Consider the following 27,348-nt stretch of genomic DNA (forward strand, 5'->3'; position numbering starts at 1 on the left):
CATTATCAACAATATGAAGAAACGATTGGAGGAATCTAAAGGCAATTGGCCAGAAGTGTTACCTGGTGTTTTATGGGCTTATCGCACAACAACAAAAATAAGTACGGGAGAAACACCATTTTCACTGGTATATGGAGCTGAAGCCTTGATCCCAGTCGAGATAGGGGAGCCGAGCATGAGATATACACAAGCAACTGAGGAAACCAATGAAGAAGAAATGCGAATAAACCTAGATTTACTTGAGGAAAGGAGGGAAGCTGCGTTAATAAGAATGGCAGCACAAAAACAGGTTATGGAACGATATTATAATCGGAAAGCTCGCCTAAGATACTTCAAGATTGGGGACTTCGTACTCAAAAAGGTTTTTCAATCCACGAGAGCGGCTAACGCGGGGAAGTTAAGTCCAACTTGGGAAGGACCTTATAAGATTCACGGTATCGTAGGAAAAGGAGCATACGAGCTGGAAATAATGGGTGGTAAGATTTTACCTTCACATTGGAATGCTGTTCATCTGAAGAGATATTATTTCTAAGGAAAAGAAGTATCTACGGGCAGGTACCCTCATTTTTGAATTTTATTTTTTGAATTATTAAAATTTTACTAACGATTTTAGATGATAGGAAAAAATCTAACCCGTACTAAATGATGAGTCACGACCTGCAAGACACACGGAAAAATATAAATTCCCGGTCTAGAGTTACAATTTATTCTGATAGAAATTCAAACGGATTTAGCAGTCTTCATCTATACTCACACCTCCGAGCCCGTATGTTTTTTCCTTTTTAGGAAAAGGACCAAATAAGAGGAGTAAACAAGTGCTCGAGATTTATAACTTCAAAGCTCAAACACTTGGGGGACTATATAATATACGACATACGTATAAAGAAGGCAAAGAAGACTAAGAAGATAGTCGAAAGTACAATTCAAAGCCTCAAAGTCTACTCATCGAATGAGTCAAGTTCAGAGCAAAGTTACGAGCCAAATAACACAAAGTCATTCGAAAAACCTTGTAGATTTCAAAAATTAGGTTAAAGGCAATGTATAGAAACAGGTTGTAAAGGAAAACCTTGAGTTTTATTTTCTCTTTTGAAATCTGTTGTAAAAGAAAACAGTTACGAGAAAAGTTATAGAAGTTACTTGAACATATGTAAGATGTTATTTGAACTTAACAAAGTTCAAATGAAAACTTTATCAAAGTTATTTCAAGAAACATGTGTGTTCCTATTTCTTTTATCGTATATTTACACCATTATGAAGTTGAGACGTCTTCTTCATTAAGTGTCGAAAATAAAAGGGCCCTCTTTTATAAAAATCATGTGTGATTTAAACATCCACAAAGTTAATAAAGCATTTTATGAAACAAAAATGCAAAAAAGGGTAAAACATAAACCCACGAATTAATTAACATGTCCTTAAGTATAAAGGCAAAGTCGAGCAAAATAAAAGTTCAAGATAACTAAGCAGAAAAACTTCTTAAAAAGTTTAGGCTAAGTATGAACTTAGTCATCAATTACTTGTCATTTATACAAAAAACGCCCCAAAAAGGTCTGGGGACTTATCGTTTCCAAAAAAACCAAACCCCCAAATGGGACCGGGGGTTATAACCACATTCCACAAATAAAAAAGAGAAGTAACATATCATAAACTTTTCACTGAGGGGCTGAAGAAGGATCTGAAACAGGGTCATGAGCAGCAGAAGGTTCGGGATGGCTTGAAGGAGTTGGAGCATCCACCGTACCCATTTCATCTTCGATGTGCTCGGGAATATCACCCATGGGAGAAGGAAAGTTTGGCCTTGCTGAGTTTTTTCAATAGTCTCTTTTATTTTGGCTAACTCAGCATCCAAACTAAAGCCCTCTTGGCTAACTTCCATCAGGGTATCACGGCGGGTGTTTAGAATTGCCCAACTCACTTCAATTGCAGTCTTGTCTTCAAGAATCTCGTAATCTTTCTCCCATTGATCAATCTCGTCTTTAAGCTTTTCATTTTCAGCCAGGACAGAATCATAAGAAGCTTGCAAAGGAGCAAGTGAACTCTCTAAAAAGCTGACCTTGGTAGAAGACTCACGAAGGTCCTCCTGGGTCTGACAAAGTGTTTGTACGAGTTCACCAGCATAAGCTTCTTTCTTACTTAGCAAAGCCTTCAATTCTCTGATTTCTTCACTGGCTTTGGAAAGCTGCTCGGAGAAAGATGCTTCAAGGAGATTCTTGTCCTTATCAGCTTGACTTGAGCATGCCTTCTCGACTGCTAACTCTGAGCTTAAAACCTTCAGTTGCTGCTCCAAGGTACACTTACTCTCTTCTAACACTTCCACGTCAATTTGGAGACTCTCATACTGCTCCCTCCAGTTGTCCGCTTCAACTTGATAGTCATGCATTAATTGCTCTGTGTGGGAAACCCTCTTCATCATCTCCGTGCCAACTAGATTGATCTAATAAAAAAAAAGGGGGGGGGGGGTAAGAACCTTAAATAAAAAAAGTGAGGTAACTCTCAAGCTTGGCTTTCTCAACTGGACCAATCAGAGGTTTCAACCACATTAGCCCGACCTGATTTTCTCAAAAGGTTACCATCAGCAGGAACCTCGATGATAACTTGCCTCATAACTTCACCTCCACTTGAGGAACCAACCTCAGTGTGATGGACCGTTGTAGGAGGAACTGTAGAGGGAGTCAAAACAGCCTGGGGAGGAGCAGCAACGGCAACAGTCACGATTGGCAAAGAAGGTGTTACATGAGCAGACATGGAAAAAGAGGCAAGAGGCACTTCATCAGAAATTGGACCCAAACTTTCATTATCAAACCCACGGGCAAAAAGCTGAGCAATAGAGTCACGAGCAGCCGCGGGAGTATTATCATCGGAAATCACCAAGGCAGATTCAACAGGCTCGGTGGGAAGAACAGAACGAGGGGGAGATGCTTCATCATCTGAAATAATGCGTTTTCTAGCTCGTGGCCTTCTTATCAAAGAGCCCCCATCTTGTTCTTCTTCTTTTTCAGAGTCTTGCTCGGTGGAAGCTTTCCTTTTCGATGAAGAACCCGAGATTATCTCTTGGGCTCTTTCCAAAGAAATTCTGGAAGCTACGACGGCCTCAACACTTATGCCTCGAATGGAAAATCCTGACAAAAAGAAGGATCAAAATAATTTCTGAAGAAAGAAGTGAATAGAAATACAAAGAAAAAGGCACTTACCGTGAGTTTTCACTTTCTAATCAAACCGATGAGAGTGGTTTTTCCAAGATCTACCTTCCATGTGAGCAACACTTAACAACTTTCCTACCCAACCACAAAAATTGGGAATCTCATCAACAGTTCCCATGGTTGCTAAAAAAAAAAGAAGAGAAAAGTTAAAATGGCAACCATCAAAATTGAGAAAAAGGGTACGGAAAAGTTATAAAAGGAAACTCACGTGCAAAATTCCATTTCTCAGGGAATGGAACATTTTCTTCACCAACTAAACCAACAGTGGGGGCAGCAACAAACCTGGCATACCAGCCACGGTCCTTATCGTCCTCTGGGCTAACCAGAACTCTTATGCTTCTCGCTACTAAAGTAAAAATTCCTTGACGGAAGAATTTGGGAGAATAAAGATGAATTAAATGAAAGAAAGTAAAAGGCATGCCAGCCATGTTGGCCAAATGCCTCAAATAAGCAACTGCCCTCCACACGATAGGGCCAATTTGTCCTAAGCAGACATCAAAAAAGCGACAAAATTCAAGGATAACAGGGTCAATAGGAGGCTTGAAATTCAACGTGAAAGGATATGTATATACAAAAGAAAACCCAGTCAAATAAGAAGTGATACTTTGGTTTGCATTGGGGAATATAATGGGGAAATCATGACTCCAATGACAATCTCTACGAACCACAGAAATCAAACCTTTAGTGATCTGAGTCGGATAAATGTTAGCACGCTCTAATGAAGACATAGAAGAAACTTGGTTTCTAATAGACTCTCTATTATTGTAGAAAGATAGTTCAGTGGGAACAATCTCATCTACCAAAGGTTCACGAAGAGGTTCAGTGGGTTCTTTACCTTTAGATGAAGACCTTTGAGAAAGAGAACCTCTGGTTCTAGAAGGGGGTGTAGAACTTGTTGAAGGAAGAGAAGTGCCTCGCGATGATGAGGACCCTAAACTACGAAGTCTACCTCCTATCCTACTCCTAACAGGAGCAAGAGGAAGGATGTCAACGATGGGAACTCTCCTAGGGTTAGGGTTTGAAGAAGACATAGAAGTACGAGGAAGAAGAAAACAAGAATTGAATGTTCTAAAACTTTTTGTGAGAAAGACAAAGGTGAAAAAGTATATTTATACTCAGAGCAACCGTCAAAGGAAAAGATGCAATGATGGAAACGTCATAATGAGAACTGTCGTTTCGTAATTGGTGAAGCAGTAAAAAAGCCTTAAAAAACGCTGAAAAGTTGCAGAACCAACCAGGAGATGCCACGTGTTGCGAACATTAAATGGAAGTGACAAATAAAGCGTCAGTTCCAAAGAAGAATTAATAGCGGCAAATATTTCCGCTTTAATAAAATCCACTTCCCAAATATTCTATTGATGAATAAATGGCAAGTGGGGGGACTATCTGTATTGGGAAAAATTAAGTTCATATATAGAATTGATTGAAAAGTGACATGTCACGACACGTAGACTGGTCAAATGATGACAATTGGCAAAGAATAGTTAAAGAGGCACGAGCTACAACAGGCACAGGCAGGAATTCAAGAGATTCAAGAAAGATAAGTGCTCAGACCTCTTTATGATCGAAGGTCGAGCTAAGAGAATGAACCTGATAGCAAAAAAGGGTATAGATACGTATTGTCAGTAATCAATAGGCATTAATTACGGAAAACGTTAGGGAATCTGTACTAAATCAAAATATGATTACCATTTATAACGTTACATTAAATGCCATTGATTGTCAATAATGGCTCTATTATGACAGAAACAAAATGTATTACCTAGAGATAGCTATAAAAAGGGGAAAGCTGATCATTTGCAGGGATACGAAATACTATTGGAATATACTGATTTACTTTGCTTTCTATTCAGCTATTTTTTACATCATTTATTCCTATTTTTATTTGATTATCAGTAACCCGAGTTCTTCTTGAAATAAGCTTTGATCGAAATCCTTATTTTTGGTTAAACAAACATGGCTAATAGCATAGAGAAGCTCTGGGGAAACGCATTAATTCAATGGTGATACACCTTTCTTCGTTGGAACCAATTAAGGATCCGATCCTTACCAAAGATGGAGTGCAAGCAAACAATAGCTTTACGAAAAGCATTTTGATGGAATTCTCAAACGAATAGATGTTCACATATATATACTCGAGCTTGTTGAGTGGTCACTTCAAACAGGCTGGGGTGTCCAGATATTTCTTTCTACTGTCGCTGCCATGATCCACCTAATGGTACAAAGAAATACCAAGACATTTAAAATGAACCAAACCATACATATATTTACCATTGCTTACCCTAATTAATATGAAGTGAACTCAAATTAATATTTGTCCAAGTGTACCCCTAACGCAATTGACCATATATAAAAGGAAGCCCGTCTGGAACTATATTTGCACTCAAAAGCTTTGGAGTAAATAAAATAGTTAGAATCACATGAAATATGATCACTATAGGACAAATGAAGTTGCTCAACTGAAGACAAGCTAAAAAGAAGTTTTTCCAAAGTTGATCTTTCATCATGTTTTGGATTAGCAACCACTAAGTTCTCCAAATTCAAGTGACAAGACACCCAAATTTTTGCACTTCATAAAGCAATTTAGCTCAAGATAGTGACGCTGACAAACAAGCAAGTGGCGCGACAATGTTGAGGCATTGTGTGCCATAACAGTGCAACAAGTATAAATTGACAGAAAGGGGGACATTGATAACACAAAACTTTGAGGTTGCACAAAGGCTATTCCTTCCAGATGGAGGGTAATTACAACATTTTGAAAGCCAAGAAAAGAACTTGGTGGTTTGAAGACACAGTTGAAGAGTTCCAAATGTGTCAAGGTTGGACAGTTAAATATATTAGGACGGAGTTTATAAGTAATATCTGACACTTCCCATGGAGTATTCAAACGAGCAAAAATTGTTCGTATCTGCTCACTTTATCTTTGCCCGAAAACTTTTCGTGTTTCCGAGCAAAGAGGGACAGCTGTGAGCACGTAATTTTTGGCCGACTAAAATAATCCTACAAAATTCACAAATAGATTTTTCCTTAATTGTTTTTAATTTTCATAGAATTTGTAGGAATTTTTGTTAATTAATTGTTTGCATTTAGTTGCATCTTTTCATGCATTTTTAACATTTTAAAATCATAGAAAAATACCAAAAATATCCAAATCTTTATTACATAGCATTTTTTGGGTCTTAATTGCATTTAGAGTACATTTACATTATTAAACAAAAAATCACAAAAAATGATGTTCGTTTTTAGTGTTAAATTAGTAAATTTCTTTCATTATTTTAAGTTAATTAGTTATGTAGATAGTGGAAATAGATAATTAGATTTAATTCTACAATTTAGATTATTTTAAAATTTAACTTAGGTTTTTATTTAATTTTATTAGGATTTTAAAATCAAGAAAAGTGAGAAAAGAAAGGAAAAGATAGGCTTAGTTCCGATTTGGGCCAAAACAATTTCAGTGGCCCTAGTCCGCCCCAAATTTCGCCCAAACCCAGCTATCCTACCCGGTCCAGATACCCCTTCAACCAAAACGACACCGCTTTACTAACTTTTGATCTGAGACGTTCAAATTCTTTAATCCTACGGCTATGAAATAATCCCCCATCCCCTTATTACTGTCCGAAAATCCCCCCAAACCCTAGAGAACTAACCCTATTTTCCATTCCTTTGCTCTCAACTCGTCTCTCTCACAGCCGTCGTCCGCCACCCGTCGGAAATCGCCTACCGCGGCGGCAACACTCTAAATCACCCCAAAATTTAACCCTACACTCCCCATCCTCTCCTCTTTCCAAAAATCCCAGCTTCATTCCCCAATTCTCACTAGAATACCCTAGATTTCAAATCTAAGAAACTAAAACCCCAGTTCTTCTTCTTTGTTCTTTTTCCTTCTTTGATTGGCCGTTTCACTTGTGACATTCGTCTAGCTTTCGCGAGTTTTTCATTTTAAGAAGATCCGGCCAAAATCCAAAGCCGGATCTCTTGAAACAAAAGACCTGTGATGGTTAGACGTCGAGGGTTTTGGGCGTTGCTGAATTCTCCTTTGGTTCTTTAGCCGGTAATTTCTTCCTCCTTACCTTCATTTTTAGTTAATTGAATCGGCTAAAATTTCTGGGAAATTATGTTGTTAACTTTACTATTGCATGTTTAGTTTAATTCAGGATTAATTGTTAAAATGATTTCGTTTTGGATGGCTTTCTGTTTTGTTTTGAGTTTGCTGGTTTGAATTCTTTCTGTTTGGTTTGAAAACGTTTTGGGCTTTTCTTTGGTCAAGTTAGATTCTGGATTGGTTATGGGTTGCTGGTTAAGAAGCCCAAACCTAGGCTGGTCATTAATGTTAAATATAGGGGTTTGGCAGGGTAGTTTTAGAATTGGTTTTTTTAGCTATAGTTGTTTGAGAAGTTCTTAGAGATAGGGTGAGGGGCTAAATTGTCATAATAAGGGTAAAAAAGAGTTAATTTCAGAAGTTGAAGAGGTCAAAGGAATTTAGAAAATTAGGAAATCTGATTTGTTATGTGGGAAGCTTCTAGAAGGGACTAAAGTGCATCAAAAACCAGAAATTAGATCAGATTTTGGGGGTTAAAGGATTAAAATCAGAAGATAAAAGGGCTAAAACAAATCGGGACTATCTAGATAATACATTTGTCCCAACAACTGTCCATTTTCTGTTAAAAAGATACTTTTTTCGCTAAATTTTAGAGACTACTTTTGTTCAGATTATTCCCTCACCCTTTGTTTATGAAAGAGACCCCCTTTTACATTTTGAGAGAGGATGGACATGCGAAAAACACTCTCTGCACTTTAGAATTTCACCTTCCTTTTTGACACTGATTTTTGTATTTGAAAAGAAAGGACACAGAATTTTCTGAAATTTACACTCACTCACACAAAATTCAAAAATTCTGATTTTCTTTTAACCCTTGGTCTTCTTAAGTTGGTTCTTGAGCTGAAGTCGAAGTTCATTCTGGAGTTCCTTCATTGCTATTTTTCCTGCTTACCTGCTGCTGCTTTTTCTGAGTTTGCTGAGTTTCCTCTTTTGGTTTTCTGACCTTTATTTGGTCTCAGTTCTGTAATTTCTGCTTTAGGTATGTTAATTTTCACTCAGATTATAAATGAAGATTTAAATATTTGTTTCCATGGCTATATTCAATCTCATGCCTTATCTTTTAAGCTATATTGTAATATCTGCCCTATCTTCGTCTTTCTGTGAGTGTTTATTTCTATTTATCTGTTTTTTCTGATAAAAAAAATTATTAGTTGTTTCATGCTTCAAATAATGTATGAAAGATGATGAAGTATGTCGAAACTTGATGCTAATCAATATGTTATTTTCAATTAGAATGGTAACTTTGTTTATTTGGCCATCTCAAGCTTAAAGCTACTCATTTCAGAATTTGAACTTGATTCTTACGAATATAAAAAAGGGCAAGAGACTACTGAAGGTAGTAGGAAGATTTCTTATGAGTGTTCGGTGGTATAGAGATTTTAGTCATAGCTCTTAAGTGGATTACTGTGTTGAATTTTAGTAAAGATGCTTAAATAAGTGTTGATCTGTATAAATGAGTCTATAAATTAACAGAATTCATTTTGTTTTGATATTCACCTTCATTTCTCTTAGAATAGCAAGCTTTATAATAATTTATTCTTCAAAACAGTTATTCTTTCCCCATTTATCCTATTATTGTATGATTTATTGCAAGGCATCTATCAGATGGAGCATGAATAGCCTATCAATTGATTACATGTGATTTGAATATGAAAATTTTTGTTTATATGGTAATCGATTGGGCTCCAAATGAGCCTGCTTAGCAAACAACTGAATATTCCCTTATTTTGGGCCCATGTCGGCTCATGAACGAGATAAGCCTATTTGTTTTAGGGCCAACATGGAACATATAATTTCTCTTCTCCATTATTGAACGAAAAACTCTAAATGTCCCTCCCCAGTAATTCTAAATTTTATATTACCAAGCACATGAAGCATGGACGGTTCCTCCTTTTTCCAAAAACTGCGCAATTTTTGAGTTTCCTAAGCAACATATAGCTAATCCCAAGTTCTACCCTGATAGTCTAAAATCACCCACAATAAATAACTTATAGGTTTTACTTTAACCCCGAATAAAGTATAGGAGAATAAACAACTTATGAACATCTGTAGAAATGCTTTAGGCACGCATTTAATCTACTATCGCGATTATGTATACGTTCGCGTAACATAATTACAATTCCCACATTTAATTGAGGTATGCGTTTGCGCAACTTCGGTCATACAATCTGAAATTAATAAAGCGTGACTAATTGTGTACACATATGTTGACATGATTTTAGCGCCCCCAAATAAAGTGGACTTACCCACATGTAGTCTGTTTCAAAGATTAAATACATAAACGCCATTATTAAAAGTGGTAAGAAAAAAGATAAATGCACATAGATTCTAAAATACGTAATTAAACAATTTAATTAAGCCAGAAATAATTAAATCGACTGTGCTAAAACCATGGAACTCGCGAATGCCTAACACCTTTTCCCGGGTTAACGGAATTCCTTACCCGGTCCTCTGTGTTCGCAGACCAAAAATAGAGTCAATTTCCTCGATTTGAGATTTAAAATACCGGTGACTTGGGAAACCATAACAAATATTCCAAGTGGCGGATCTGAAATTCAATAAATAATCCTATTTCGATTAATGTCACTTTAATTGGAAAACCTCCCTATCCCCTCGGGTAAAAGGAGGTGTGACAACTATGACTAGGTAAGTGTAACATTTGCGGAATAACAAAAATGGAATCAAAAAATTTAAAAACATGATCGCAACAGATAATTAAATAACGGATAAAAATTGCCACTCGGCATGTTTACAATAACCAATACTCTAGTATACACAGTACTCCCAAAACCCGAAAAATCATAAGTCACAAGCTACGAAAGAAAACTAGTATCTCTATACACCGAGTCTAAGAAAAAGTACGAAAAGGTAAATGACATAGGAGGGAATAGAGGGGGACTCCGAGGTTTGCGGACGCGGCAAATATACCTTGAAGTCTCCAAAGTCTCGCTGCTCACTGATGACGAGGCTGATACGAAGTACCTGGATTTGCACATAAACATGTGCAGAAGAGTAGCATGAGTACATCACAATGGCAACTAGTAAGTGCCAGGCCTAACCCCGGTCGAGCAGTGACGAGGTCATGTCCGGGCCCTACTGGTATATATAATAAATAAGGCAGAAAAATATTGCAGTGTAATAAGAGACTTGAATTTAACAAAGAGGAAACTATAGAAAAATAACAGTACAACAACATGGATAAAACAGCGGGGGATCTCCCGAGATACCATCTCATAGTACCAAAAGTAAATATACAAGGAGATCTCCCGAGGTACCACCTCGTATTCTCAAAAGTCAATGTGCAGGGAGATCTCTCGAGGTACCCCCTCGTAGTCTCAAAAGTAAATGTGCAGGGGGGATCTCCCGAGGTACCGCCTCGTAGTCCCAAAGTAAACACACAACTCAAATCGATGAATACAACAATTAACAACAAGAATTCTACAGTTAAGACTGATACACATCAAGGAAAAACAGGAAATCAACTAGGCATGCTGCACAGAGTTCAAATAAGCATTTAAAACACGTAGACATGCGATATTAGGCTAAACAGGATAACTACACATGCTGGTATAACTTAGTTATGATGAAAATAGGTTACTACTCGGTAAAACATCGAATTTTACAATAAATAGCCCGTGTACGCACTCGTCACCTCATACGGCGCTCACGTATCACAACAGTACCAAATCTTAAGGGGATTTCCCCCACACAAGGTTAGGCAAGCCACTTACCTCGAACCAAGCTCAATCAATCAGTAAAAATGCCTTTTTCACGATTTTCCGAATCCTAATGGACCAAATCTAACCAAAAGCAGTTACATACCATAAATATAACTATAAGAAACTAATCTAATTAATGAAATCAAGGCTTAAGGAAGAAATTAGGAAATCACCCCAAAAAGTCGACCCGGGTCCACGCCTCGGAATTGGGTAAAAGTCACAAAATATGAAAACTCATTCACTCACGAGTTCACTCGTACCAAAATTATCCAAATCCGATATCAAAATCCGAATCAAAACTCAAAAACTTAGTTGAAGAACTTTCCAACTTTTTCCCCAAGTTTCTCAACCAAATTCCTTAATTAAATGATGAAATCAACTATAGATTAGTAGAATATAACCATTAATGAGTTAAGAATCATTACCCAAAAGCTTCCTCTAAAAATCCCCCAAATTATCGCCCAAATCCGAGCTCTCAAAGTTCCAAAGTGTAAAATGAGATCAAACCCTTGAAATCCCTCTTTTCTGCCCAGCGATCGCCGCACCTGCAGAAATTCCATCACAGGTGCGGACTTGACTTAAGTCCTCTGGTCCGCTTCTGCGATCAAAAGGCCGCACCTGCGAGTGCACCCCTGCGAACTTTTGTCAGCGGTCTTCCCTTCCAGTTCACTCTCCGTGCCTGCTGGCCCTTAAGCGCATCTGCAGGCTTGCATAAAAAATCACTCTCCGTGATGCGGCATTTCCCTCGCACCTGCGACCCCTGGCCACACATTCAAAATCCGCTTCTGCTCTTGACATCACGCACGTGCACGTCCGCACCTGTGGCCACCCGCCGCAGGTGCGATTACACCAGAAACTTGAAAGCTTCAGTAATTTACACAAGTTCAATTTCAATCCGTTAAGCATCCGAAACTCTCCCGAGCCCCCCGGGACCTCAACCAAACATACCAACAAGTGCTAAAACATCATACGAACTTAGTCGAGCCTTTCAATCACATCAAACAACGCTAAAAACACGAATCACTCTCCAATTCAAACTTAATGAACTTTGAAACTTCAAACTTCTACACCCGATGCAGAAACCTATCATATCACGTCCGATTGACCTCAAATTTTGCACACAAGTCATATTCGACATTACAGACCTACTTAAATTTCCGAAATCAGAATCCGACCCCGATATCAAAAAGTCCACTTCCGATCAAACTTCCCTAAAATTTAATTTTCGCCATTTCAAGACTAATCCAGCTACAGACCTCCAATTAACAAATCGGACACGCTCCCAAATCTAAAATCACCCGGTAGAGCTACAGGACAGATGAAACTCCATTCCAGAGTCGTCTTCACACAATTCCAACTACAGTCAAAATCCTAGAACTTAAGCTTCCGTTTTAGGGACTAAGTGTCCCAAATCACTCTGAAACCAAGAACAGAACCTCCCGGCAAGTCACATAAGCAGAAAAAGATACGGGAAAAGCAGTAAAAAGGGGATCGAGGCTATTACTCTCAAAACGACCGGCCGGGTCGTTACACAGGTACTCCAATATCCAATATATTATGCTGGAACTTTTCGTTTTGAAGTAAAATAATGGCTATTTCTAATGAATTTGCAAACGCTGATTATTTTTCAATTAACGGTCCAAAAATTAGCTAGCCCGTGCTATTTTAACCTTTTTCCTTGTAGAAATGGCGTGGGATAACCTCTTTTTCATGTGGTATTTAATTTTTATCTAGTATTTTTAATGCTGAGCAAAAATAGCCACTACTCCAATAAATTAATACTAAAAGTCATTTTTACCTATTCTTCATGAGTGTTGTGTAAAAATTAAGGACATAGCGTCCTTACCTCTTACACAACACTCATGAAGTTAAGGACACCATGTCCTAAAGTTTCTCAACATAAGGTACAAATACATGACACTTTGCCCTTAATATTTACACAGCACTTATGAAGTTAAGGACACCATGTCCACAACACTTATAAAGTTAAGGATACTATGTCCTTAACATTTACACTCTCCACATGAAGTTATGGACACCATGTCCGTCACATTTACACTACACATATGAAGTTAAGGACATGCTGTCCTAAAGTTTAACAACAGAATGTACAAATACAAGTTAAGGACATTATGTCCTTAACACTTACACTATACACATGAAGTTAAGGACACCATGTCCTTAACATTTACACTGCACATATGAAGTTAAGGACATGATGTCTTAAAGTTTAACATCAGAAGGTGCAAATATAGGACACTTTGTCCTTAATATTTACACAACACTCGTGAAGTTAAGGACACAATGTCCTTAATATTTACACAGCACCCATGTCTAGCACATGGGTATTTTTGTCCGGACGGGTAAACATTTATCAAGTGATGGTTAAAGAGTAAATACATTTTAAATAGTAGCTATAGAGTAAAGACATCTCTAATTAGTGGCTAACTATGCACTCCCCTTTTTCCTTATAATTTAGTTGGATATGGGCCGGCCCTACTTTCGAATCTGAGTCGGTTAAGTTGCTACATATATATGGAAGGTTCATGTTGATTATATATCAAACACCAAGCTCCTTCTCTCCCACACTACCCTACAAAGTACAAACCCTTATCGCAGCTTTCTTCCACGGTAAATTCACCTACCGGAAGAAATGTCCTACCAGCTTGTTTGATCAGGTAAATATCTTTTTATTTTGTTTCCTGTAATATGTAATTAAGTATTTTTTAATTTATGTGATACACTTTAATTTAGAACGGAGTTTAAGAAAGAAAAAAAAAACTTTCGAAACTTGTGGTATCATAGACACTTATACGACTATATATAAAGATAGCATGCTTCTTAGAACGGAATAAAAAATAAAGTGCAACACATAAATGGGAACGAAGAGAGTACTACGTTTTGTGTTGTTGTTGTTGTTGTTGTTGTTGTTGTTGTTGTTGTTATTATTATTATTATTATTATTTGTATTGTTGGTGCATTTAGTTTAACTTGTGGATGGTTATTGCATATTGTTTCATTATGTAATATATTGTATGTACTATAATATTTTGATGAGTACAATTTTTGAAAACATTGTATGTTTCCAATTATTTTATCAGCAATCTGAAAAATAAGCTTGCAATATTACATTATTAAAGGCAAGATAAAAATAAGGGCAATATGAGAAAAAAAATAAGGTAACCATGCAACACCGAATCGGTTGTTACATAAAATAACGAATTTAACAATACATTATAATAAAATATAAATAACAATTAAAATAAATAATTATATTTGAAGGAACAATACAACACAATGCAATAGGAAACACCCATCCAAACAAGCTGAGTTGTTTATATTCAAATTCAAGTTTTCGAGAAATTCGTAGGAACTAAGAAATTAGAGGACAAGGACAAGGTTCCAATATCTGCTGCGACACATACGACTACCAGCGGTATCGTTTATCCGCCTCCAGATATTAAGCACATTGTTGACAAGACTGCACAGTTTGTGGGGAAGAATGGTCAGGATTTTGAGAAGAGGATTACTCTAAATAATGCTGGGAATGGGAGGTTCGATTTCTTGAATGCTTCAGACCCTTACCACACCTATTATCTGCACCTTTTGGCTCAAGTTCGGCTACAGAATGATGCTTCTCGACAGCAGTGAAAAAGAATGTAGGAACATAGGCTGGCACATTTTTTTGAGCTTTTCTGAACCAAAATCTAGAAGGGCGTTTGTATATCAGGATTGTGTACAAATTTTAATCTCAAAATGGATATATATGTTTATAGAATTGGTTGATCAGGTTATATATATGTTTATGCTTTTGTTCAGTTGGTAGCTTGCGCGGAACAGACTATTGGAAGGAGACGTCTGGTCATTATGGCCCTTATGCCCACAGTGGAAGCGATGCAAAATGCAGGCGTGGCTCAAGCACATGCGTGGCCTAAAGCCAAAATTTAATGTCAGGCTTAAATTTTTTAAAAAAATGTTATGATATATATTTTTATTTGAAGTTTATTTTTCTAACTTTTGAGATACAAAATTGTTAATAATTTCTTTTATAATCGATTTCCTCTAATAATTCCATTTCAATTGATAGTATAACCAACCTATTTATCTTTCTTGAGACAACAGTATAAGATTTTATAAATTATAATTTTGAAAAGCTTATTTTCTATTGAGACAACTATTATAGGAAAACTCTACTTTTGCACTAAAAGTAGTAAATAGTAGTATTATTTTTCTTAATACCTTATAAACCTATATTTTTTTTAAAAGGGGGAGAGGCACAAGCCTTACTTGTCATAACTTTAGAGCCGGGCCCGGCAAAATGCATCAGATTTCTAATTTATAACCAAGATGGATTCAGCTGCTGGATAATTCTGTTCCTTCTAGCGACACCATATAGGCACAATTATTAAATGGTATACCAATTACTAGGTACAAGATATAAATAGTACTGGACAATGTAAAAGGCCATGTGTTCCTTTTTGCAAGTATATGTCGTTCCATGTATCCTTTAGAACAGATGAAGCCTCCATTTACATCTCAGAACTCTATATACATACATAAAGGGAAACCAATTTTATGGACTCAAACAGTTGGCAAACGAGCATCTCATTGTAGTTTTTTCTAAATGTGACTCTTTGTGCTCCTGCTTCTTCAAGATCCATGATGTCAAAGAGGGTCCCAAGAGAAGAACAGAAAATCATACGTTTGCACTAGTCGACATTCTTCATACTGAGCTCTGTTGTAAAGGTTCAGTTTCGTGATGGACAACAACCTGATTCTGATGGTTGTTATCAAGAGGCATGTACTGTGACATAATAGCCATAATCTCCGAGTCCATGTATGACTAGATAAATTTAAGAATAAAGCATGACTATTATTCGACAAAATACATTATTGTAAAAGGGAAAAAAGTTGAAGGTGATATGCATACCCGAAGTCTATATTTGTAAAAAATATAACCAGCTACACCAGCACCCACTGCAATGGCTAGGATAGAGAATATAAGGACCCGTCCAACCTTTGATGAGTGCCTTTCTGTACAATAAGGAACAAGGTAAAAGAGTATAAGTCCATATTTTCAAGAAATGGCATTTTTAAGGGAAGTAGGACTATACATTTCAAATCAGAGTTCTGCTAGCTTAAAGTTGAACAACATTTGCTAATAGTAGTGAATCAACTTTTTGTTACCTATACAAGTATCATGCTCCATTATGTACAGTTGATTTCCTTTACACTTGCAATCGTATCCGCCCCATGTGTTCTTACAGCTACAGCCATCACACTGACAAGCAAGTCCTCCTTTGCATTCATCTACATCTGGGATAAAATTGGAAAGAAGGGATATTTGATATCAGTACTCTACCAAATGCGAAGAGAACACGAGAAAATAGTGGTGTCGTGACAGGATCTAATAGGAACGTGACATACCTTCACACTTATGGCCATCCCCTTGAAAACCAAATGGACACTTACAGCCTGATGGGTCTGCCTCCTGCTTTGCAGCAAACAAATTTAAGCACATAAAATGGTTTAATCTTTCACGAAACACAGATTCAAGAAAGTGATGATTTTACTGAACTGAGCATGCTGAGAATGTTTCTCCATTTCTGGTTTCTGACCAGCATCCTCCATTGTTTACCGTACACCTTCCAGGTCCAACGGCTGTCAGTTGATAGCAAGCCAGTTAGATGGGCAAAAAAATTAATTTGTCTAATGTTCAAGAGCCACTAGCAACTCAATAAGCCGATTATCTGTCTAAAATTCCCGCTGCCACTAGTAACTCTTAGCAAGAGGACTGCTAGTACCACTCAAATAGAAAGATTGAGCTCTCAAACGTATTTCAAGTGGGATGTAATCCTGGAATGAAATAAGCAATATTCTGATGAGACAAGGGTTAACTTCCTAAACCAAGAACAGACATGTCAGGTATGTTGCTCGGATCCTCCAAAAATGCTGCAGCACCATCATCGGATCATCCAAAAAATGCATATTTTTTGGAGGATCCGACACGGGTGCAGCCGCATCGTTGAAGGATCCGAGCGACGTAGCCCGTAAATTGAACATCAAGTATGGAGAAAGCCACTTCGGTTTTGCGATCTGAAACAGAAAATGGGCATCTATGTTCTTCTATTTAACTAGTCTTGCAAAGTTTACTGGAGAAGAAAAAGTTAAACAACTAAATTCTAGTATATATGTTCACATCCAGTAATCAAGTGAAGTAATACTCTAGGAGTGAATTAACTTGCTTTCAACCTCTACATATAACTAAAGAACCAGAGGCAAAACTTTCTTACCTTCACAAGATATGTATCCATCTCCTTTATACTGAATGCCGTTCACCAAAGGGCACTCACAAACTCTTCCTCTGAAAGTGTCCTTTAAAATAAATAGATCAAGGCGCAAGCATGAGGCTCATGTAAAAAGTTGTTATATATATACAACACAATAGTTTTTCGTGAAGGAAGACAATCATTTTTTAAGGATTCAGAGAGCATTATTTGCTATACCTTGCAGGCAGTTACATTAGATTTTGGATCCCGCCAACAGCCACCACTCCTTTCAAGGCACTCATTTGTTTCAAGATCTATTGTCCATTGAGAATAAGCACAGTTTAGCATACTCCGGTTATTTTATGTAGTCAAGATCATGAAGAATGAAACAGTGTCAAACCTCCACTTAAACATATCGAAGGTTCAGTTGTTTCCTTAAATCCAGCACATATGGCCTTCAAAACAGCAGCCCTCTCCAATTTTCCTTAAAGAAACAGTAAAAAAGAATTTGAGTACTCAAAGCGTGAGACAAAGAGATCCACAGAGAATATTATATCCCTGGAAAAATTATCATAAAATAGCTAACAATTAGTTAGTTTACACTGGGCCTTATTTTTGCTACATCTACATCATACCTCGATATTGAACATCATTGACGACCATTGTTGGTAAGATTGTCACATCACCACGAGGTCCTCGGCCGACCTATCAAGGGAATCAAAATAAAAAGTTTAAGTTTTTATGTAATTATTCTTGATAACATAGATATTATATCTGCAAAATATCAAAATGGTCAATCATGCCATAAATAAGAAATGATTAGAGATTTTCCGAAGAGACCTGGAGATCTTGCTCAGTCTTTAGCACTTCATTTTCTACATTAGCCTCTGGATCACCCATGCATTTCTTTATCTTCTCAACAGGTAGATCTGATGAATCGAATGAAACTCAAACAATAAGTAATCCAAAAGAATAGTAGAACGTATCAATAGCAACCAAAAAAATTTACTTGAAGGAGAAATACCAAGCGATTTCATGACCTCCTCCGCACATTCTTTGCTGTATCTCTTTTGCTTCATTGAACATCTGATATGAAAATCTGTCACATAATCCCACCAAACCCAAGAACGATTACTCTCCTTTGCAACTCTGTGCACGCAGAGCTGCCTCAAATTCTCAAAGACGATGTCCTTCCCTTGGTACCCCTCCCCAAAGTCCTGCTCAGGATCAGGAGCGCAATATCTCCCGTGGTTTATGCACTGAGATTTGCACTGACTGCTAAGAATGAATGCTTCAGGACAGTACCAGGTAATATAGTGAGGCGTGAACATAGTGTAACCGCCCTTTTCAAGTATCTGAGCGTGTCCCTTGAAGCTCTTAATGAAATTCATCTGCTCATCACAACGAACCCCGCACTCATCATTGCTATTAGTCCACAGCTCGTACTCGACTCGTTGATCAGGGTGTGGCATTGACTCTGTCCAATCCATTTTGATCACAACTTCCTCTCCCTTCTTCAGAGCTTCTTTCAATGTGTCGCCAAAGGACTTCCCAATTAAAGCTGAAGGGATTCCAATCTTGTCGATGTATCCATCAGCATCCGTGCTTTCTTCAGGAGAATCCATAGTTATAAGAGGCTCATCTATGCTATCAGCCACTAGAACTGCAGCTGCTCCAGCTTGTTGCCCATTCCAAACCTTCAAAGCAAAATAGCAGTCTGGAAAAGAAAAGACTGTTTGTTTAAATGTTTAAAGAATATCTGGATATGGATACCATTTCAATATATACGAAATTACTTTGTCCCTTTCTTTTAGCCCTTTGTCATTTGTGCATCTTTCTCCCATGCTTTCCATTGGTCAAAATTGCTCTACACTTCTTCACTAAGCATATCTAGATATGGCGTATTGCTGTATCTATATGTTAAACTTTCTAATGAATTATGCATAGAAAAATTCAGTGTCCAGACAGTTAGTGTGGCTCCGAAACTAAATAAAAAGATTCAGAAGCTTCCTTCAACTCCAAGAAACAGTCAAACAACTCATAAGTCTCTAAGACTTCACTTAGAAGCAAAACTTATAAAAATATCAAGTCTCAACAACTAAAGAAATAGATTTTAGTAGCTCTCTTTAAACAATAAACACTCAAATACCTGCAAAAGACTCTAATAGCCTGTTTGGCCAAGCTTCTTTTTGGCCAAAAGTGCTTTTTTTTTTTTGCCAAAAGCACTTTTGGCCAAAAATTGAGGTGTTTGGCCAAGCTTTTGGAAGGAAAAAAAGTGCTTTTGAGGAGAAGCAGAAGCAGTTTTGGAGAAGCAGAAAAAAGTAGCTTCTTTCCAAAAGCACTTTTTTGAGAAAAATACACTTAGAAGCAGTTTTTTAAAGCTTGGCCAAACACTAATTGTTGCTCAGAAGTGCTTTTCAAACTAATTAGCCAAACACAAAATGCTTGTCACCAAAAGTACTTTTGAGAAAAGCACTTTTGAAAAAAAGCAAATAAGCTGATTTTTGCAGCTTGGCCAAACGGGCTATAAGACTCAGAAGCTAATCTTAAAACATCAAAAGTTTCAGCATCTGTTGGTTGTTAGTTGAATTCTTCTCTCCTCGTCTACCAGTAAATTTCTTTTTCTTTTGTTTGAGACTTGGGAGTGAAAAAAAAACTAGAACTTTCATCATCTATGCTCTCACTCTCGATCGAATAAGGTGACCCTATAATATGCAAAAGCCAGAAAGGGAAAATGTAGTTTTCGACGGATAAATTTCATGAATATGGTATAAGTCCTTTAAAATATATGATCACAGAAGAAGAAGAAAAATATGGGATGTTGGTATGCATAAATGAATTAAGACTATAGGACAATTAAATTCCTTTATCTGCATTATACATACTAACACAACAGTTTGATGCTAGCAGTAAGAATCCAAAAGGAATAATCTTTTTTTTTTAATGTCCTTCAGGTGAATCTTCTTATATATAGTTTCAAGAATCCCTCAAAGGCAAAGAAAAAAGATACGTAAGAGGCAACACTACATCAAATCAAAAATCAAACTTCTAATTAAAAATTACTTGTCAGAAATTAAAAATGTTACCTCCACGATCAAGAAGAAGAAAATTAGGACGGTGAGCCTGGGATTTGAAGGGCTTATCACCATCAAAAGCAGAGCAACCATTGGAATCTTTCTTAGGATAAACAACAGTTCCAACCAAAGAAGCTCCATAATCAGGTACACCAAAATTACCAATAGAAGCATCATGCTTTGAGTGCATTGAATAAGGAGACAAAACACTAATACTGTTTTTCTCAACTATAAATGTTGCCTCAATTACAACAACATTCGATACTATCAAGAAAAAAGGTAAAACAACTAGTAGGAAAAACAGAGCAGCCATGTTTGCAGGGTGAAAAGTTAAAAACATAATTAATTTTCTGGGGTTGCGAATATACAGACAAAAGTTGAAGAGGTGGAAAGAGGAGAAAAAACCATTACATGGGGTGTACAAAGAGTCAAGAGAAGACTCCGAGACAGAATTTGGAGTTATTGTGTGTATCTATCTTCTTCTTGAATATGAATAGTTTAGTTCTTTGTATGTATGACGTAGAAGAAACGAAAAACTTTTGGGGGTGGAAGGTGGTGGCAAGTAGTCTGAGGAACTACCACGATGGCAACTGCTCAGGTTCCTAACTGACATTAAACATAATTATTTGCTTATAAAAAAATACTTTCTCCTGTCCAAAATAAATAATTTTTAATTATTTTTATACATATTAAGAATTCACTTTTTAACATTAATTAGCAATGAAATTAACCATATTACCTTTACTATCTCTTCACATAAACACTCCTAACACATATTCCAACATTATTTACTCCAAGGGCAACGTAGGAAAAAAAATAATTAATTCATTCTTGAAATCTGAAAAATTTTACTTATTTTGGACCACAAAATAAAGGCCCAAAAAATCACTTATTGTGGACCGGATCAATTTTAGTGATTAATTTGATTTACACAAAGTTTACGAATTTATGGTGTTAAATATGTCATAAATATTTACGATATATTACATAATATTACATAAATTAGTAAATATTTATGACATATTACATAATTTAAATATTTACACAATTTAAATATTACATAATTAGTAAATATATATATGTTATATACATCAATTTACTATTAGTATTTTAAATTAAGTCGGAGCAAGACTTTTTTTAAATGAGGATAGTTTAATTAATAATTAATAAAAGTAACTTAATGTTTTGGTTTAAAATGGTGTCGTAATATTAAGGATTAACCTTTTGTAAAATAATTTATATTTTGCTTGGTTATAGTAGTTAATATTCTGCTTATTCTTATTTTTAATATCAAATAGAATATTAAGACAGAAAATGTTACTCGCTTTTAAACTATAAAGCAAGAGAAAAAAAATATTTACACAATTTAAATATTACATAATTAGTACAATATTTAATGAGATTTTTACATTCCTATGCCACATAAGAAACCTTATTACCCTCAATGTTTAAGGTTTGACTTAATTACACTTAGTATACCAAATTACCAATTCTATACCATAAGTAATTAAGGGTATAATTAATTGTACATTTTTTACTCCTTAATTAAAGGAATCTGTATATCCCAGTATCCCCATTCATCCCACGTTTCTCTCTCCTAGCCCCTCAGCCCCACCCACGTTTTACCCATACCCACGTTCTTTTTACCATTTTCCATCTTCTGAAACCAAATTCTCCCTCTAAATTCACAGAAAATTAAAGAAACCCTTCAACAAAGTTGGTTCCCCATTTTACTCCAGTTGAAGTTCATCAATGAAGAACAACAAAGCTTCGAAACAAAGTCCTAAAAAATCAGCAGTAGCTGATATACCCTCATTTGATTTGGGTGTGTTATCACCAAAATCACCCAAAAAGCAAGGCAAATCTCCACATGCAATTGCAGAGACTACTCATAGTTCCTCTCCCTGACAAATCAGAGCCGAGATGAGAACCAAACAAAAACATGATGTAGATGCTGGAGAAACTTCTACACCAGGCAAACAAGTCAAACGAAAAGGAAAAGGGATTTTGGTAGACGACGACTTTGTAGAAGAGGTCCCTAATCCTAGTATTTCAAACTCTATGGAAGTCTGATTTTACGGTAATAACTATCAAATTCATACATTTATCCACAAATAAACTACACATCAGTTTTAGGATAATAAAGCAATATTGTTTTCATGATTATCTACAAAATTACTACATTTATACTACAATTAAACTACAATCTATGTTGAAAAAATGTTGACTACAAAATTTTTCTCTTCATCTACAAATTTTCTAAAAAAATTCTACAAATATACTACAAATCAGTTTAAGTATGTATAAAGCAGTATTATTTGTAAGGGTATCTACATAATTACTACATTTATACTACAATTGTGACGACCCAAAGGGTCATCACCTGTTTTTTTATTCATTCCGTGCTTCCGAGGCCTCGAAAACCTCATTTAAAATTGCCTCGATTTGCGTGCACAGTCCGGGCGCATAGCCGGAAAGCTTAAATATGAATTCTGTGTGAAAAACGCTAAATTTTGATATTAATATGAATATATTTGACTTCGGTCAACATTTTGGGTAAACGGACTCGGACCCGTAATTTGACGGTCCCGGAGGGTCCGTAGAAAAATATGGGACTCGGGCATATGCCCGGAGTCGAATTCCGAGGTCTAGAGCCCGAGTAATGAATTTTTCTGTGAAATTATTTTTTGAAATTATTAAGGAAATTGGAAACGAAATTTGATTAAAAGACTGTGGTATCAGGCTCGTATTTTAGTTCCGATGCGCGGTACAAGTCTTATATATGGTTTAAGCGCTTTCTGTAAAATTTTGTTGAAGTTGGACATCGTTTGACGTGTTTCGGACTTAAAATGAAAATTTGATGCTTTAAGAATATTTCAAAGAAAAACATGAGTTTTGAGGCTTAATTCGATGTATATGATGTTATTTTGGCGATTTGATCGCATGGATAAGTCCGTAGGATATTTTTGAGGTTGTGTGTATATTTGGTTAGGAGCCCCGAGGGCTCGGAAGTGTTTCGGAGGTGTTCCGGGAGGTTTTAGAACTTAGAAAAGTTGCAGAAAAGTCTACAACAGGTGCCCAGTCATTTCCTTCTTCGCGATCGCACTCTCTCTCCCGCGTTCGCGAAGCATCAGAATTTCCTTCATCGCATTCGCGTACAACATCTTGCGTTCGCGTAAGCCAAATTTGAGACCCCAGTAATTTCCTCTTTGCGTTCGCATTCACAGGCTCGCGAAGGCGTAGCCTTGCAGCCTTCTTCATCGCGTTCGCGTGGGTCTTCACGCGTTCGCATAGACCAAAATCCTAAACCCCAGCCTTTTTCTTTTTGCGTTCGCGTCCTCCCCAATCGCGAACGCGATGTTCATTTAGGTCAACCCTTCGCGAACGCGGCCCCCTTCCCGCGAACGCGAAGGGCAAATTTTGCCCAGTTAAATGTTAATTTTCAGAAACAGTAGCTACGGGATTCCTTCAAAAATACACGAACTCCTTTCTTCTCCAAGCACTTAGACGTCCATTGAAGCCTCCTTTCTTCAAGACCACTTGGGTTAGTAAATTCTAACTTGTTTTCTTCATTTTCTATCATTATTGATCAAACTCCAAGGCTTAAATCATGTAATCTAGGATTGAATTTGGGGGAAAGTGGGTAGAGTTAGGGCTTTTCAATTTTTCTTGATTTAGACCTCGTTTTGGGGTCGAATTTGAAAGCAAATTGTATATTCGGGCTCGTAGGAGAATGGGTGATATGAATTTGGTTCGAACCTCGTGTTTTGACCAAGCGGGCCCGGTGTCGATTTTTGGAATTTTGAGAAGAAAGCTTGGGGATCTATATTTAGGCATTGGGGTTGATTTGTTTAGCTTATATTGATATTATTAAGTCGTTATTGTATAAATTTGATTGAGTTGGAGCCGAATTCGAAAGGGAAAGCGGTCGTGGTGGATTGATTTGGCCGTGGAAGTTGAGGTAAGTGTTTGGTCTAACCTTAGCTTGAGGGATTAGGAGTTGAGTCATATTTGCTACGTGCTTCTTGTTGGGTACGATGTATAGGCATGGTGATGAGTATCTATACGTTGGTGTCGAGCATGACCGTGAGTCCTAATTTGATGATTGTGTATTCTTGAACAGCGTTATGATTGAAATAGTGAGAAAATCCGTGGTATTGAGCAAAGGCTTAGTTATTTTTTGTAGAAGTGCTCGAGGGATAAGAATAATGATAGTAGTGATAATTATAAGTTGAGATGAGATTGGTTATAGCTGATTCTCCCTTGCAGGGACGTTTTTACTTGTGCTGTTGGGTTCCCTTGCCGGGATAGTGTAATTTATGGTTAGTCCCTTGCCGGGATTGTTGTTGTGATCACTGTAAGCTGTACTATTGGACCGGGTTGCACGCCGCAACAGATTATACATGATGGGTCAGGTTGCACGCCGCAACAATTGAAATATGAACATGGATCGGGTTGCACGCCGCAACAGTAGTATTTTTATGTGGTTTGGATACAGTACAGTTCCTTCTTATTTACTTGGTTTTTCTTAAGTTAAATTGTTCCCCCGAAGCATGTACTCCCCTCCCTTCTACTGCTTATTGCCTGTTTACTTTTCCGCCATATACTATATATAACTTCACAGGTTTATCTGGAGTCTGGTTCTAGCCTCGTCACTACCTCGCTGGGGTTAGGCCAGAAACTTACCAGCACATGGGGTCGGTTGTGCTGATGCTACACTTCTGTGCTCTTTTGCACAGATCACGGTGTTGGAGCAGCTTTTGGACAGCAGCAGTAGATTGGGAGTAGACCTTCAGTCCAGAGAACACCGAGGTAGCCTTGCTGACGTCCGCAGGCCCGGAGTCTCCTCTATCTCTATTTCAGTTTGTTATCCCTTGTACCGAAATAAACAGATTATGACTTCTTTCAGTCTATTGTATTTAGTAAATCTTAGAAGTTCGTGAGTATGGTGACACCAATCTTAGGTAGAGTTTTGTGTTGGAATTTCCGCATTTCTTTCAGTTAATTTACATTTGAGACTTCCGCTTATATTATTAAACGCTTCGTTTGTTATATTGTTGGTGTTGCTAAAAGAGGTAATTAATAATTGGCTTGCCTAGCTCCTAATAGTAGGCGCCATCACGACTCCCGAGGGTGGATGATTCGGGTCGTGACAAGTTGGTATCAGAGCACTAGGTTACATAGGTCTCATGACTTACGAACAAACTCGGTAAAGTCTGAGGGATCGGTACGGAGATGTCTGTATTTATCCCCCAGAGGCTACAGAGTTAGGAAAAACTTCACTTTTATTCTTTCTTGTCGTGCGATTCTGTTTCTCAAATACTGATTGTCTTTCTACTCTGTTCTTTCGCAGATTACGAGAACACGCGCTTCCTCTGCTACCGCTCAGCGGCCCGAGCCCCCAGCAGTAGCTCCTACGAGGGGCAGAGGGCGAGGCCGAGGCCGTGCCAGAGGCCGAGGCAGGGGCAGAGCTCAGCCCCGAGCAGCAGCCCTAGTGGCGGAGCCTCAGGTTGATTATGATGAGGAGGTTCCAGCTTCAGCAGCTCCGGTGGGCCCAGCTCAGGTCCCAGAGGGGTTTATAGCCACCCCTAGTTCTTCAGGACGCTTTGGTCAGATTGGTAGGCCTTATGGAGAGCGTCACTCGAGCGGGTTTGCTTCCAGTAGCACTAGCCACCTCTCAGGCTGGCTCCTCCTACACGTACTCCGGAGCAGGTAGCTCCCCAGGGTCAAGTTCCAGTGGTTAGCCAGCTATGGCAGTTCAGCCGGGTACAGTGGCTCAGACCGGCGATGGAGCGGCTATGTCCGTAGATGCTTTGTGGAGGCTGGATAGGTTTACCAAGCTCTTCACCACTACATTCAGTGGTGCTTCTTCAGAGGATCCCCAGGATTTCTTATATAGCTGCCATGAGGTTCTTCGGACTATGGGTATTGTGGAGACCAATGGGGTTGACTTCGCCACCTTTCGTCTATCTAGATCCGCCAAGTCTTGGTGGTGGGACTATTGTTTAGCCAGACCAGCAGGGTCGCCATCTCTGACTTGGGACCAGTTTGCAGAGTTGTTCTTGGAGAAGTTTCTCCCCATTACTCAGAAAGAGGCTCTTCACAGGCAGTTCGAGCGCCTCCAGCAGGGCTCTATGTCAGTCACTCAGTATGAGACCCGCGGTTCATTGATCTAGCTCGCCATGCTATTGTCATACTCCCCACCGAGAGAGAGAGGGTGCGGAGGTTTATTGATGGCTTGATTCAGCCGATTCGTCTCCAGATGGCTATGGGAGCCGGGAGTGAGATCAGTTTTCAGGAGGCGGCCAATGTGGCCCGCCGAGTTGAGATGGCTCTATCACAGGGAGGTGGTCATGGGTCGGATAAGAGGCCCCGTCATTCAGGCAGATTCAGTGGTACCTCGTCTGGAGGTAGATATTCTTATGGTAGAGGCCATCCTCCTAGGCCCTTTCAGTCAGCTCTACAGGTCTCTCAGGGTACTTCGGGTGACCGTGGTTCTCAGCCGCATTATTCTGATCAGCAGCCTTACAGTGCCCCACCCGCTCCTATCAGTGCACCACCGCTTCAGAGCTTCCGAGGTGGTCATTCAGGTCGACAGGGTCAGTCCCAGTCTTCTCAGCTGCAGCATTCAGGCGGGTGCTATGAGTGTGGTGAGTATGGTCATAGAGGTGGAGCTCAGACCGCTAGGGGCGGAGGTTAGCTAGCAGCAGATCGACCTAGGGATACAACTCAGGGTAGTGGGGCCCAGCCCCGTTGTTATGCTCTTCAGGCCAGGCCCGAGGCTGAGGCTTCAGATGCAGTCATCACAGGTACGGTTCTGGTTTGTGATCGAGATGCTTCGGTACTATTTGATCCAGGGTCTATGTATTCATATGTTTCATCTTATTTCGCACCATGCTTGGTCATGCCTAGTGATGCTTTGGGTATTCCTGTATATGTGTCTACACCGGTGGGAGACTCTATCGTGGTCGACCGAGTCCATCATTCGTG

The 27,348-nt window shown here is 38.2% G+C and overlaps 2 protein-coding genes across 2 annotated transcripts; both read right to left on the minus strand.

Annotated features, from left to right (window-relative positions):
* Positions 1–1,649: 1,649 nt before the first annotated feature.
* On the minus strand, positions 1,650–2,410 carry LOC109244153 (tropomyosin-1-like). The gene is made up of 2 exons (XM_019411195.1): positions 1,849–2,410; positions 1,650–1,798 (listed from the first exon to the last, which is right to left on the minus strand). The coding sequence occupies exons 1-2, from the start codon at positions 2,408–2,410 to the stop codon at positions 1,650–1,652; spliced, it is 711 nt and encodes a 236-aa protein (XP_019266740.1).
* A 13,000-nt stretch (positions 2,411–15,410) lies between these two features.
* On the minus strand, positions 15,411–20,935 carry LOC109244156 (vacuolar-sorting receptor 6-like). The gene is made up of 12 exons (XM_019411201.1): positions 20,371–20,935; positions 18,309–19,001; positions 18,125–18,213; positions 17,920–17,989; positions 17,685–17,768; positions 17,522–17,598; positions 17,309–17,390; positions 16,594–16,676; positions 16,443–16,506; positions 16,203–16,331; positions 15,946–16,049; positions 15,411–15,858 (listed from the first exon to the last, which is right to left on the minus strand). Exons 1-12 carry the CDS (start codon positions 20,696–20,698, stop codon positions 15,739–15,741), a joined length of 1,923 nt encoding a protein of 640 aa, XP_019266746.1. The 5' UTR covers positions 20,699–20,935; the 3' UTR covers positions 15,411–15,738.
* Between the last annotated feature and the right edge of the window lie 6,413 nt (positions 20,936–27,348).

Source organism: Nicotiana attenuata, unplaced genomic scaffold (assembly GCF_001879085.1).
Source record: "Nicotiana attenuata strain UT unplaced genomic scaffold, NIATTr2, whole genome shotgun sequence".
Classification (NCBI taxonomy): Eukaryota; Viridiplantae; Streptophyta; class Magnoliopsida; order Solanales; family Solanaceae; genus Nicotiana; species Nicotiana attenuata.